The sequence below is a fragment of the Eucalyptus grandis genome, chromosome 3, assembly GCF_016545825.1.
Source record: "Eucalyptus grandis isolate ANBG69807.140 chromosome 3, ASM1654582v1, whole genome shotgun sequence".
Lineage (NCBI taxonomy): Eukaryota > Viridiplantae > Streptophyta > Magnoliopsida > Myrtales > Myrtaceae > Eucalyptus > Eucalyptus grandis.
The window spans coordinates 57769798-57783429 of NC_052614.1; the positions used below are offsets into that span (position 1 = coordinate 57769798).

A 13632-nucleotide genomic window follows, 5' to 3' on the forward strand; every position below is an offset into this window, starting at 1 on the left:
AGAGAAGTGACTTCATCAAACATCAGTTTCTACAGTGTTTCTCACAAAGCAAAGGGTCCAAATATACGATGTATTAGGAACGTGTACAAGATGCTAGTCTTGCTATGAAATTATACTTCTTCTTTTTTGCAGACCACATGTCACATTGGGAATGCCTTTTTCCCCTTAAAATCTCATGAACTAATTACGTCCAAATCTTTAACTAATGTAGAGGTGGCCCTAACCTAAACAATTTTGCACCCTGTTGGTGGAGCCAAATGAGTGACCTCCAATTTCCGAGTTGGAAATAATGGCCTGAACAACTGTGCCAACTGTAGAGATTTTCCTTAAAAGGTTTTAGGAAATGCATATACATAACATGGTCTTTAACACGTCCTCCATTCCAATTGTCTCAACTAACAAGATAGGAGCCTATGTAATATCACTCTGTCCAAACCGGCCAGAAACCAAAAGATAACCTGGATGATGCCAAGAATTTAAGTCAAGTCACAGTCTGTGCACCTCTCTTTTATACATGATCGTGCTCATTTTAATCATACAGGTGATACTATTATATTCTATAAGCCAACCGCCCTTGCGCTGGACCATGGGGCAACATACTTTCTTTTAGCTGGGGAAATTAAATATTGTTTGAGCTGCACGAGGCTCCTATATATAATAATGTGGCGAAATATCTGACTGTAAACACAACATAAAGGACAGAATCCGAGGTTTGGTTGATCACAGAGGTTGTGATTTAACTAGGTTCCCCTCATTAAGGTCGTAATGCACCTAACAAGCCAACACGAGTAATAATGAAATCAATAGAGGTTCGAATGAGAGGTCCTTAATCCATATGAAAGAAGGCCAGACTAATCCAAGTCGATTTTATTCAATTTACAGCACAAACTTGACTTGAGATTGATGTTTAACATTGGCCTATGTCAAACTTGGTTTATCAACCTCTACCTTCAGCGTAACTTGATATGCCTTCTATCTATGAATAGCGATAGCTTGGTGATTGAAAAATAAGATTTCAACTCAAAACTCAAAGCTCTAGCTTAGGATTCTATCAGTTAAAGCAATATAAAACTTCGTGATTTTTGGTTTTACAAGTTTTAATTACATTCGTAGTGTTCAACACAAACATTATTTGACTACTTAATTACATTTATATGTTGCGATTAAGCTTCGTGATGTTATGTTATGTTTGTTTTAAATATCACGGTGCCCACTTGAATCAAGGCTCCCTTAGATTATGGTTTAATGCCTTGGAGCAATTCTACAAATTTCAAAAATAATTAAGACTCATCACTGAAACCTTTTTTTTTCCTTTTCGGTCTGAATATCATTCAAATTTTGCTAGTCTCAACTTTTCAAAAAGTTGGGCTTGAGTAATCCATGAGTCAAGAATGAATTGCTAGTTAGCTCAAAGAGATGAATTTCATAAAGTTACTTTTAAAACCGGCTTGGAATCAAAATGATAAGGTTAGTTAAAACCTTTTGTCTTTGGCCTTAAAAAATTCACCGATTGTAGTGCATGAATGCAATTACATGAAAAAGTCTGCATGAGTGAAGAATCAACGACCATTCGAACAGTTCAACTCTCTATTCTTGAAAATATAAGTAAACCATATCTACTGGTCACAACCACATCTTTACTCTACCAAATTGTATATCAAAACTGTGTGTGCCTGTCTCAAAACCAGATTCCAGGTTTCTCGTTCCAAGTAATCTATTATTGTTTAATGCAGGTTGCTGTTCTGTTTATAGATAACAACTCCTCGTTCGTCTCTTTCTCTCAGCGAGGGCAAAGTGACTTAATATAACAAGCTGTGTTCAATATCAACGGCGCATGAAACAGTCTCTATATAATCAGTCATCTTCGAGTCAGTTAGCATTAGAGTGCGTGTGAGTGTGTGTGTGAGTGTGCGTGTGCGTGCGTGAGAGAGAGAGAGAGAGAGAGAGAGAGAGACATGGGCAGAAACCCTAGTACCAGTAAAGATGGATTGAAGTTCAAGAAAGGAGCTTGGTCGGCTCTTGAAGACAAAATCCTCATCGATTACGTCAAAGTTCATGGTCAAGGGAGATGGAGCAAAGTTTGTAAGGCAACAGGTGAGTCGAGACCTTTAGGATTTTACTATTTTTCTTTGCGAACTGCCATAAGGAAAGAAAGAGAAATACATGTCCAAAAACCGTACTGTGATTAATAGGAGTGCATGTCTGAACTTTCATAGATACCGGCTATTCAATAAGTGCCCCGATATGCTGAAAAATAAATAGTCCCATTCTAATATGAATATATGGTTCAACATATTGTTTTCCAACACTCAAGCATGTGACAGTGTGTGCATACCAATGAATAACTTTTATTTTATGTCCTACCATTAAATTCAAATTATAGGACATTACACTGCATAGTTTTCAATGAATCTGACTTATTTTGACATAGCAAATGGTCTGAGAATTTCTCCTTTTACTTTATCCTCCGGAAAAGTGCACTTCATTTATGAAAATAAATCCTATCAGTAAGTGCTGATACTTACCTGTTTTGTATCTCCTAAACACTGAAAATAATACATAAAGTTGATGTGCAGGCCTCAAGAGGTGTGGAAAGAGCTGTAGGCTCCGGTGGCTAAATTACTTAAGACCAAATATCAAGAGAGGAAACATATCACCTGAAGAAGAAGAGCTCATCATTAGGCTCCATAAGCTCCTGGGCAACAGGTATTTATACTCTTCGAGTGATGAGCTCATCATACCTTCGATATCTTTTTGTTTGGTGGAGTTATTGAAGGTGATGATAATTTGCTATGTTATTCACCTTTAAACAAAGAGAGACACTTGACCATGTTGTTTCTCAAAGCCATATTCAGTTCCAAAAGAACGATATTGAGATTGGCACTAGCGCGTGTTGGTTTATTTTCTCGTAGGTGGGTTCTTATCGCGGGAAGGCTTCCTGGCCGAACAGACAGTGAGATAAAGAATTACTGGAACACCACCATAAAGGAGAAGCTAGTCCGAGAGAACGACAACCCACCGATGAACTCAAAGTGCGAGGATAACGAGCTCACGAAGAACGAGCCCCTGGACGAGAACATGGCGGCCGAACCGCGATACGATGCGGATTGTGACAGTAAGCTGTGTAATACAGAAGGTGTTGTTTCAGAGAAAATGATGGAAATAGTAGAAGGGAAGGGTCAGAAAGGAGATCGCGAGGGCGACACGATTTCATTGGAAAACACGATGATGGACCTCAATTTGCAGGATACGAGGATGTCTGAGAATCAGTACTCTCAGCACTTTGAAGGCAATGAAGATGGAGGGAATCAAAACGCGTGGATTTCTGATGAAATGCTGTCCAAATGGGCTGCTGAGCTGATCGGGTGATGCGACTCCTTCCATGATGGATCAACTCATATCGATCACGAACACTCAGTAGGCACTTTGTTTTGGTGAAACAGATCAAGAGTTTCAGTTTTGCCACTATTTCTATTCCCATCCTTCGCTCTGCGTGTGGAGAAAATGGAAAATAATAAGAGCATTTCACACTGACTCTTAGAAAGTTAACTATTATAAGATTGATTTGTAGCTATCTTGACTAGTTTAATCAATTTGGTTATATCATGACTATAATACATTCAAGAAAAGGACATGCATGTTCCTTTAACCTTTTAAAAAACATTATTGTCAGACAGACATGTAAATATTAAAATTTATGAAAAATATTGAAGCATAGGGAGGATTTTTTTTTTTTTTTTTCAAGAATTGAGGATAGTAATAAAGTATGAGATCGTCTTTACTTCATATAGTAATATAAATATATAACGACAGAACGTAAAACTTAGAGGTTCCCAAAAGTATTTACACATTTCACAGGAATCACTATGTAAATCGTTCCCAAAGATAGTGCCATGCTCCCCCAGCAAACAGAACTTATGCAAATCCACGAAAGGAATAAAAAAGAAGTGTATTTTGTTGGGCCAAATGGACACGATCCACAGGAAGGGAAATCGTAGGCCTCATCTTTGGCACTGCTCTTAAACTTATTTAACGAAAGGGTGACGAATTATTAACTAAATCGATGAGCTACCCATTTTTTTCTATTTGGTCGATGTTTGGGCCACCTGATAACTCTTACATGGGCCACCCTTAGGCTGGTCGAAGGGCATATTTGATAACCCAATGAAGTGCCGATATTAAGTACTCAACATTTAATTAGATTAAGTTCGTTTGATAAGCTTTAACAAAATGGATAAATTATTAACATTTAGTAGAAAATCCACTTAATCTTGGTATGTAAAAGAGGAGTTACTTAATTAGTCGATAGAAAAATAATTGATGGCAACTATAGCCTTGCTAAATATAACGATAAAACATTAGTAACGGTATTTTATTTTCTATTTTTAGAGAGAGGTTAATAATATTCAGCTGTCCATTTTAATTTCATCAAACAACTTTTAGGATGCATTTGTTTCGATGAAAATTTTATCAATGAAAATTTCATGATAAAGGAAAATATTTTCCATGAAAATATTTTTTAACGAAAATAGTTAATTATAATTTGTTTGGTAGTTTAGGGAAAATGATTTCCTTCTTGCTATAAAAGGGAGTCATTTAAACTTATTTTTTTTCGGTCCATGGAAAATGTTTTGCATAAATCAATTAGTTTTTCATCATTCAAACAGCGGAAAGATGTACAACAATTTTTTAAAAACAATTTTCATTCAAACAAACCGACACTTAATTCTGTTGTCAATAGTTAATATTATCAAAACTAAAATCCACTGCTTAAATTGTCAGTACTTAATTTCCGATTCTATCAAAGGAGCCCTAAATCTCCAACATACAAGCAAAGCCTCAGTGCAATGACATGATGATAGCACAAAGAATTGGGCAATAAAAGGACAAGAGATGATACAAAATTCACCAATCTAAGTTAGTCAATTCTCCATTAGCAGCATGAGCAACACCTTTGTAATATGTGGAGTGATATTAATTATAAAGCACTTTGAAAACTATCATTAAACAGTTGGCAATGATGGATGACATAGATTCATTTTCTTCGAGAGAGATCATAGATGGAGAGATCGATACATTCGCTTTGTCACTATATGACCATCTTGGTCCAGTAAGAAAGAAGAGTTCGCTTGCAATGTTTGTCGTCCTATTTCATGAGAGTGATTCCATCCTTTTGTCCTTTTCTAAGGAGCCCAATAGAAAACCCATTTCGAGTGGGTCAAGTATGCGCAGCGATCAATTTTTTTTTTTTTTTTTTTTTTTTTTTTTTTTTTTTTTGGGTCTTGGTACAGGCCGTAGAAAGCAACCCCACTTTAATTAGATCATGCCACAATGTTGATATTTTGGGGCCCAATTCATATGGTGATAGTGATTATTTATGGGCTTCAGAAGAAAATTTTAAGCTGGCTTGGATTGGACTCTCTATTTATTTTCCTTGGCTTGGCCGTAGAAATATAGCAATCTAGTCATGAAAAACCTCGATTCGTGGCTTGACCCCGAATCATAAGTTAGAATTAAGGCAATGTAGTGATACAACCCTGTGACGATACCGCTCGAGAGTAGAATGTCATACGTTGCACAAGTTCATGATTGTCGTTATCTTCGTTTAAATGCTGGTGCTAACATGAACCTTTGCAAGAAAAATAAGTTGTATAGAGTTGTAAAAATAATTATTCGCATTGATCAAATTCTCCACTGGAGTTTATTTAATACTTTATTTAAAGTGGATGTAGGCTCCAACGTTTAGGTTTATCATACAGATTAAAAGAAATAAAATTGCGATAGTTGTTAAGTCATAATATAGGTAATTGTTGATGGAATATTTAAATATTAAATCATGTACTCATTTGACAGCTTATTCTAAAGCTTAAACTTTTAGAACAAAGGTCTCATAATATCCCAGATGGTTCAAAGCACAAGATCTTGAGTTTTTATTTGCCTCCTTAACAAAATATTTTCACACTTAGTGAACTCCCCAATTAAATATGTCAACACATTATGCTAGACAAAAAGGATAGACTAAATATGAGGAAAAGTGATTGAATATTTAGATATTAAATTACATATTCATCTAACAGCTTAAGCTTTTATGACAGTTGATAATGGTCTCACAAAATCACATACATACAAATGTTGCGCCCATAGATGAAGAGCTTAAGGAACTAATCAAATCGGATCCAATCAATGTCCACATGAATGTCACACCCATAGATGAAAATTGTCCGGAACTCATAATGGATTTGATATCTCAGTAATAGACATTCCCAAGATCGACTTCGACAATGCTTTCTCAAGGCTTATGAGTTTGAGATTTCTCATATTGGTGCTATGAATAAAGTCAGCCATTTATTTATAAAAAAAAAAGCGAAAGCGATGTGCCACACTGTAACTATGCAATGGATCTTCTCGCAGAGTTGACTGAGGACGACTGTGCTCAACCTGAAATGAACTCTCATATGAATACATAGATGTCCATGATTGAATCATCATTAGAGTGGTTCATCCGAGACTTTCAATATTTGATGAAGCAAATTAATCTCATTATTTATTTCTTTTTCATATGCGATCGTATGATGATTGAATCTAAGGAAATGGTTACTATTGGATCGTCTATGGTTTAGCTGAATATCAGATGCTGGCCATGTATTGTTTAGTTCCTAATGTACATGCTGTTTTCAAAAGTTACCGAGGCACGTTTGAAACTTGCCAAATGCCTTTTTTTTTTCAGTTTTCCTTGAACATGCTTAGTGTTAATCATCCATTAAAAAAAACAAATATTTAATATGTTTTGCACTATTAATGTGTTTTTGATGAGAAAACTTTGATATTAGAAAATTGGCAATTAAAATAAATAAACTCGACAAGCAACTCAAATGAGAGTTGGTGATCCAAAACTAGTAGGTATTGGAGAAATTTGTGTAAATTACTCTAATTAAAGTTAATAAATTCTTAGAAAAATACGTAAATTTAGAGCATTGCTTAGAAATGCACATAAAAGTTTGAAAACAGTTATGAAATTTGAAAATTGTGAAAAAATAATAAATGTTAATAAGTAATTTAAATGAGAATTGGTAACCAAATAGTAAATGATAATTTAAAGGAAGAATAGTTGATAAGTACGCTAACTTATTTTGGTAAACTTTGGAAAGAGTTAGTACATGTTTGGTTGCTAATCAAGGCAAATAAAATATAGTATTTCAATGGAAAGTTGGCAACTTGACAGAAATAAATCTTGGTAAATTACTTAAAATAGATTTGGTAAACCCAAACTAGTTGGTAATCTAATATGACAAAATGCGGTAAAATACTTTAATTCAGGTTGGTGATTTGATAGAGTAAATTCAGAAGCATTCAAAAGCTTATGTACATAAAAATTAGTAAGTTAGTACAAAAATCACTAATTGGCAAACTATTAAAATTGATAATTTCATTTAAATGTAGGTAAGCCACTGACAAGTTACTTTTAAAAAAAAAAAAAAAAATCACTGGCAAGTTACCCTTAAAAAAAAAAAAAAATCACTGGCCATTTTTTCATTAATATTTTTTTACACTTAGGAATAGTTATTCAAATTCATTATAAGCATGGAGAAAAAAAAAAAATTCATATTTTTGGTACAGAACAATTGAATTCTACTTAAATTACACAAACTCTATCTTTTTTCTTGTTTCTTTTTTTTTCCGTTTTGGCCAAAATCCTGTGACCTTATGATCTCTCAAGAGAACATCATCTTAAGAACACTACATAACTAAATTAGGTACTTTGTCAAAAAATATTTTATACCACCTTGGAGTGAATGACTATGTCCTAATTCATTACTTATTTACCATTGACTTCTTCCTTGTAACCCTCTTTAACGGGATATCACCTATTAACATTGGATTCTCATCGAAAATAACCCTCTTTAAATGATTGATAATGCATTAACATGTCACTAAATAGATATTCGACTCGTTAATTCAAGTCTTTGCTTATGATGGTATTTGCAGAAAATACTGCAAATTTGAGGATTGTCCCAGATCACCGAGGGACACGGTTTAGATCAAGGCTCATGATTCATGAGAGTTTTGTAAAATACGGAAAACGTGTCATTCCTTGAAAATTGCAGACATTGGGCCAAGTAAGTAATTTTTTGCATTAAGAGGCTCGACAAGCTAGGTAGTTTTATTGTTAGTTGCTGACCGACATCAATAAATTAAGACACTCGGATATCTGTACATTGAATTTGGGGGGATTAAGTAGACCACTATACATACCCCGACCCCGGATGATAGTAAGGACAAATTAATTAAATCAAACTTCTATTTTGTCGGGAGGACGTGCATGCATATCGATGGAGAAAAATTGTTCAAAAAGTCCTCAATAGGTCAAAGTTATCCTTACATTTTGGCCAATGTTATCTCAACTTTTTAAAAATTTCCCAATGTAGTCCATCTGCCTAATTTATACTATAAATAGTTAACGTGGCAGTCTAGTTAGTGATTGCCGTTCTTCATATCACAAATGCCGACTTGACATGTCCTACTCCATTTAAAATGACATTGTTTGAGAAAATTTTATAATTTTTTTATTTTCTTCGTTGTTCATCCTCTTGGAAAGAAGCGGCGGGGGTCACTAGGGCCTCAACAATGGGATCATTATAAAACTGAAAAGCTGTACAAGAGCTTTGATGAAGTACTTCAAGAGTTTCACTTCACCAACAGGACTTCAATTGGGGCGAGATTAGCTAGCCCTCTTACTCCTAAAGTATGAGGTTGCAATTTGCAAATACAGGTAATTATGATTGATCAACACAACTCTATATGCTCGCTTTTACAATGAAAAATTGAAATGAAAAAGAAGTGACTTCATCAAACATTAGTTTTTACCATGTTCCTTGAAAAGCAATGAGTCCTATTATTTGATCCATCGGTGCGTGTAAGAGATGCTAATCTTGCAACCAAATTATAAATTTTTCAGACCACATGTCGCATTGTGAATGCTTTTTCCCCTTTAAATCTTATGTTACAACACCCAACAAATCTCATAAACTAATTAAGTTCGGACCTTTGACTAGTGTAGGTGGCCCAAATCTAAACAATTTCGCATGTTGTTCGTACAACCTCAAAGGTCCGAGCTTGAAATAACATGCCGACCAACTACGGTTGCTCCGGAAACTTTTCGTTAACAAGTTTTAGCAAATGCGTATACATAAAATGGTCTCATTCTTATGGGAATGGAAATGAAAAACAAGAGATACTTTTTCTCGAAATATGGACAAACGGAAGTTTAACTCCTAAAGAAGCGCTTCATGAAGCCTCCCAGAATTTAATTGATTTATTTATTCCTTTTCTACATGCAGAAGAAGAAAACTTACATTTAGAGAACAATCAGTACAAGGTTACTTTACCCTTTTTTACTTTTCATGATAGGTTGGCTAAGCTAAGGAAAACGAAAAAGAAATAGCATTGAAATCCATTTTTATTGACCAATTCGAATTGCCTCCCAGGACCTATAATTGCCTCAAAAGGTACAATATACATACATTATTTGACCTTTTGAATAAGAGTCAAGAAGACCTTATGAAAATGGAATATTTTCGTTTAACACATCCTCCATTCAAAATTTTGTCTCAACGAACAAGATCGGAACCTATGTAATATCACTCTCTTCAAACCGGCCAGAAACCGAAAGATACAACTGCATGACGCCAAGAAATTAAGTCACGGTCTGTGCACCTCCCTTTTATACATGATCGTGCTCATTTTAATCATACAAGTGATACTATTATATTCTATAAGTCACCTGCCTTTTGCTCCGGACCAAGGGGCAACATATTTTCTTTCAGCTAGGGAAATTATGTATTCTTTGAGCTGCACGAGGTTCCTACTCATAATAATATTGTGTGAAACACGTGACTGTATTAAGATAGCAAACACGACATAAAGGGACAGAAACCGAGGTTTGATTGAACACGAAGGTTGTGGTTTAACTAGGTTTCCCTCACTATGGTCCTAACACACCTAACAAGCCAACACGAGCAATTATGAAATCAATGGAGGTTCGAGTGAGACGTCCTTGCACCATAAGAAAGGAGGCGAGACTAACCCAAGTCGATTTTATTCAAGTTACAGCACAAACTTGACTTTGAGATTGATGTTTAACATTGGCCAACTTGGTTTCTCAACCTCAACCTTCAGCTTGACTTGATATGCCTTCTTTCTGTGTGTTCAGAATTAACAACAGAGATAGGTCGGTGATTGAAAAAACAAGATTTCTAATTAAAACTCAAAGCTCTAGCTTATGATTGTATCGGTTAAAGCAATATAATAGTTCGTGATATTTTGGTTTTACAAGTTTTATATACGTGCATATTATTTATAGCTAACACTATCTGCCTACTTAACTCCATTTATAAGTTGCGATTAAGTGTTGCGATGTTGTGTTATTCTCGTTTTAAATATCAGGGTGCTCACTTGAATTGATGCTCACTTAGATTAGGGTTTTATGCCTTCGAGCAATTCTATGAATGTCAAAGCGATTACCTCTCTAATTACAACTGATCACTCAAACTTGGCTAGTCTCAACTTTTCAAAAGTAGGGCTCAAGTATTCAATTAGTCAGGGTTGAATTGCTAGTAAGTAAAATAAAGAGATTCCGTTGAGTTACTTCCGAAACTGGCCTAGAATCGAAATGATTAGGTCAGTCAAAACCTTTTGTGTCAGGCCTTATAGAAATTCGTTGAATGTAGTGAACTCATGAGCGCAATTACACGGAAAAATTTGCATACGACTATTAGAACAGTTTAATTAAAATGGATCATGTTGTTGAAAATTATAAGCAAACCATATCTACCGGTCAAAACCGCACATTTACTTGATACCATATTGGATATCAAAACTGTGTGTGACTGTCTCAAAACCAGATTAGGGGTTTCTCGTTCCCAATAATCTGTTATTGTTTAATGCATGTTGCTGTTCTGTTTGAGGATAACGGTTGCTTTTTCCTCTCTCTCTCACCGAGGTTAGAGTGATTTAATATGACAAGTTGTGTTCAACATCAACGGCATATGAAACAGTGTCTACATAATCAGTCTTCATCGAGATAGTTCGCATTAGAATGCGAGAGAGAGAGAGAGATGGGCAGAAATCCTAGTCGTGGTAAAGATGGATTCAAGTTCAAGAAAGGAGCTTGGTCGGCTCTTGAAGACAAAATCCTCATCGATTACGTCAAAGTTCATGGTCAAGGAGATGGAGCAAAGTTTGTAAGGCAACAGGTGAGTCAAGACCTTTAGGATTTTACTTATTTTTCTTTGCGAACTGCCATAAGGAAAGAAAGAGAAATTCATGTCCAAAAACCGTACTGTGAATAATAGGAGTGCATGTCTGAATTTTCATAGATACCGGCTATTCAATAAGTGCCCCAATATGCTGAAAAATAAATAGTCCCACGTTCTAATATGAATATATGGTCCAACATATTGTTTTCCAACACACAAGTGTCACAGGCCGATAGTTTCCTTGGGCCGCGGAAGGGCCCGTGCGGCGCCTGACGAGTGGAATTCGCCAATGAGAGGATTCACGGACTGTGACACAAGCATGTGAGTGTGTCCATGCCAATGAATAAGTTTTATTTTATGTGCTACCATTAAATGCAAATTATAGGACATTACACTGCATAGTTTTCAATGAATCTGACTTATTTAGACGTAGCAAATGGTCTGAGAATTTCTCCTTTTATTTTATATATTCCGGATAAGTGCACTTCATTTATGAAAATAAATCCTATCAGTAAGTGCCGATACTTACCTGTTTTGTATCTCCTAAACACTGAAAATAATACATAAAGTTGATGTGCAGGCCTCAAGAGGTGTGGAAAGAGCTGTAGGCTCCGGTGGTTAAATTACTTAAGACCAGATATCAAGAGAGGAAACATATCACCTGAAGAAGAAGAGCTCATCATTAGGCTCCATAAGCTCCTGGGCAACAGGTATTTATACTCTTCGAGTGATGAGCTCATCATACCTTCGATATTTTTTTGTTTGGTGGAGTTATTGAAGGTGATGATAATTTGCTATGTTATTCACCTTTAAACCAAGAGAGACACTTGACCATGTTGTTTCTCAATGCCATATTCAGTTCCAAAACAACGATATTGAGATTGGCACTAGCGCGTGTTGGTTTATTTTCTTGTAGGTGGGTTCTTATCGCGGGAAGGCTTCCTGGCCGAACAGATAATGAGATAAAGAATTACTGGAACTCCACCATAAAGAAGAAGCTAGCCCAAGACAACAACGACCCACCAATGAACTCAAAGTGCGAGGATGACAAGCTCACAAAGAACGAGCCCCAGGACGAGACCGTGGCGGCCAAAACACAATGCAACGTGGATTTTGACAGTAAGCCGTGTAGCACAAAAGGTGTTGTTTCAGATAGAATGATGGCAATAGTTGAAGGGAAGGGTCAAGGAGAAGATCGCGAGGACGACATGATTTCATGGGAAAACATGATGATGGACCTCAGTTTGGAGGATATGTGCATGTCTGGGAATCAGTACTCTCAGCTCTTTGAAGACAATGAAGATGGAGGGGATCAAAACGGGTGGATTTCTGATGAAATGCTGCCTGAATGGGTTGCTGAGTTGATGAGGTGATGCAACTCCTTTGTGCATTAACTCATTGTATTCAGATCGATTTGAACGCTCGGTAGGCACCTTGATTTTGGTGAAATAAATCAAGAGTTTCAGTTTTCCTCTGTTTCTCCACCCCTTCTATGCGTGTGGATAAATTGGAAAATAAATTTAATATATATGAAAAGAGATCAATATTTGAAAAAAAAAAAATGTAAGTTAATTTTGGAAAGGAATTTAAATGATTGAAAATAAGAGAATTTCACATTCACTCTTGGAAAGTTAAATATTTATAAGATTGAGTGGTAGTTATCTTGACCAGTTTAGATTTTAAACAATATTTGGTCAAATTGGTTATATCATATGACTACAATACATCTCAGAAAAGGACATGCACATTCCTTTTATCTATTAAGCAACTTTTGTCAGACAGAAAATATGCAATTTATGGAAAAATAACCTTATCATTAACTAACATATTTACCGACCAAAAAGAAAAAACTCACGCAATTCACATGGGAAAGATTTTGTAAAAGGATTAATTGAGTATAGTATTTAGATCCCTCAAAGGTACGAGACCTTCTTTATTTTGTACAATGATGTATAAAAAACATAGATGTTCGCAAAAGTATTTACACATTTTACACGTTGTAATATGTTAATAGTTCCCAAATATAGCGCCCTACTTCCCTCCAACGAACAAAACTTACACAAACCCACAAAATCGAAAGAAGAAAAGTACTTGTTGGGCCAACGGCCATGATCAACGTAAAGGCCTCATCTTTGGCACTGCTCTTTAAATTGTTTAACGAAAGGGAGACAAAGCATTGACTAAATCATAAGACGAGCTATCCATTCCATCTATTCGACCTATATTTGGGCCACCCGATGACTCATATCATACATGGGCCATCCTTAGGCTTGACTAAGGGCCTATTTGCTAATCCAATGAAGTTCTGAAAATTAACTATTTGACAACTAATCAGACGAAATTCATGTGATAGCCTTTAATATATATTGGACATAAA

General features: G+C 35.6%; 1 protein-coding gene across 1 annotated transcript; it reads left to right on the plus strand.

Annotated features, from left to right (window-relative positions):
- Positions 1-1955: 1955 nt before the first annotated feature.
- On the plus strand, positions 1956-12628 carry LOC104440049 (transcription factor MYB8-like). The gene is made up of 3 exons (XM_039309836.1): positions 1956-2094; positions 11836-11965; positions 12172-12628. The coding sequence occupies exons 1-3, from the start codon at positions 1956-1958 to the stop codon at positions 12626-12628; spliced, it is 726 nt and encodes a 241-aa protein (XP_039165770.1).
- Positions 12629-13632: the final 1004 nt, after the last annotated feature.

Coding starts and splice junctions, on each gene's coding strand:
- LOC104440049 (XM_039309836.1), top strand. CDS start 1,956: ATGGGCAGAAACCCTAGTACCAGTAAAGATGGATTGAAGTTCAAGAAA. Junction 2,095..11,835: donor CAAAGTTTGTAAGGCAACAG/GTGAGTCGAGAC, acceptor GTTGATGTGCAG/GCCTCAAGAGGTGTGGAAAG. Junction 11,966..12,171: donor CATAAGCTCCTGGGCAACAG/GTATTTATACTC, acceptor ATTTTCTTGTAG/GTGGGTTCTTATCGCGGGAA.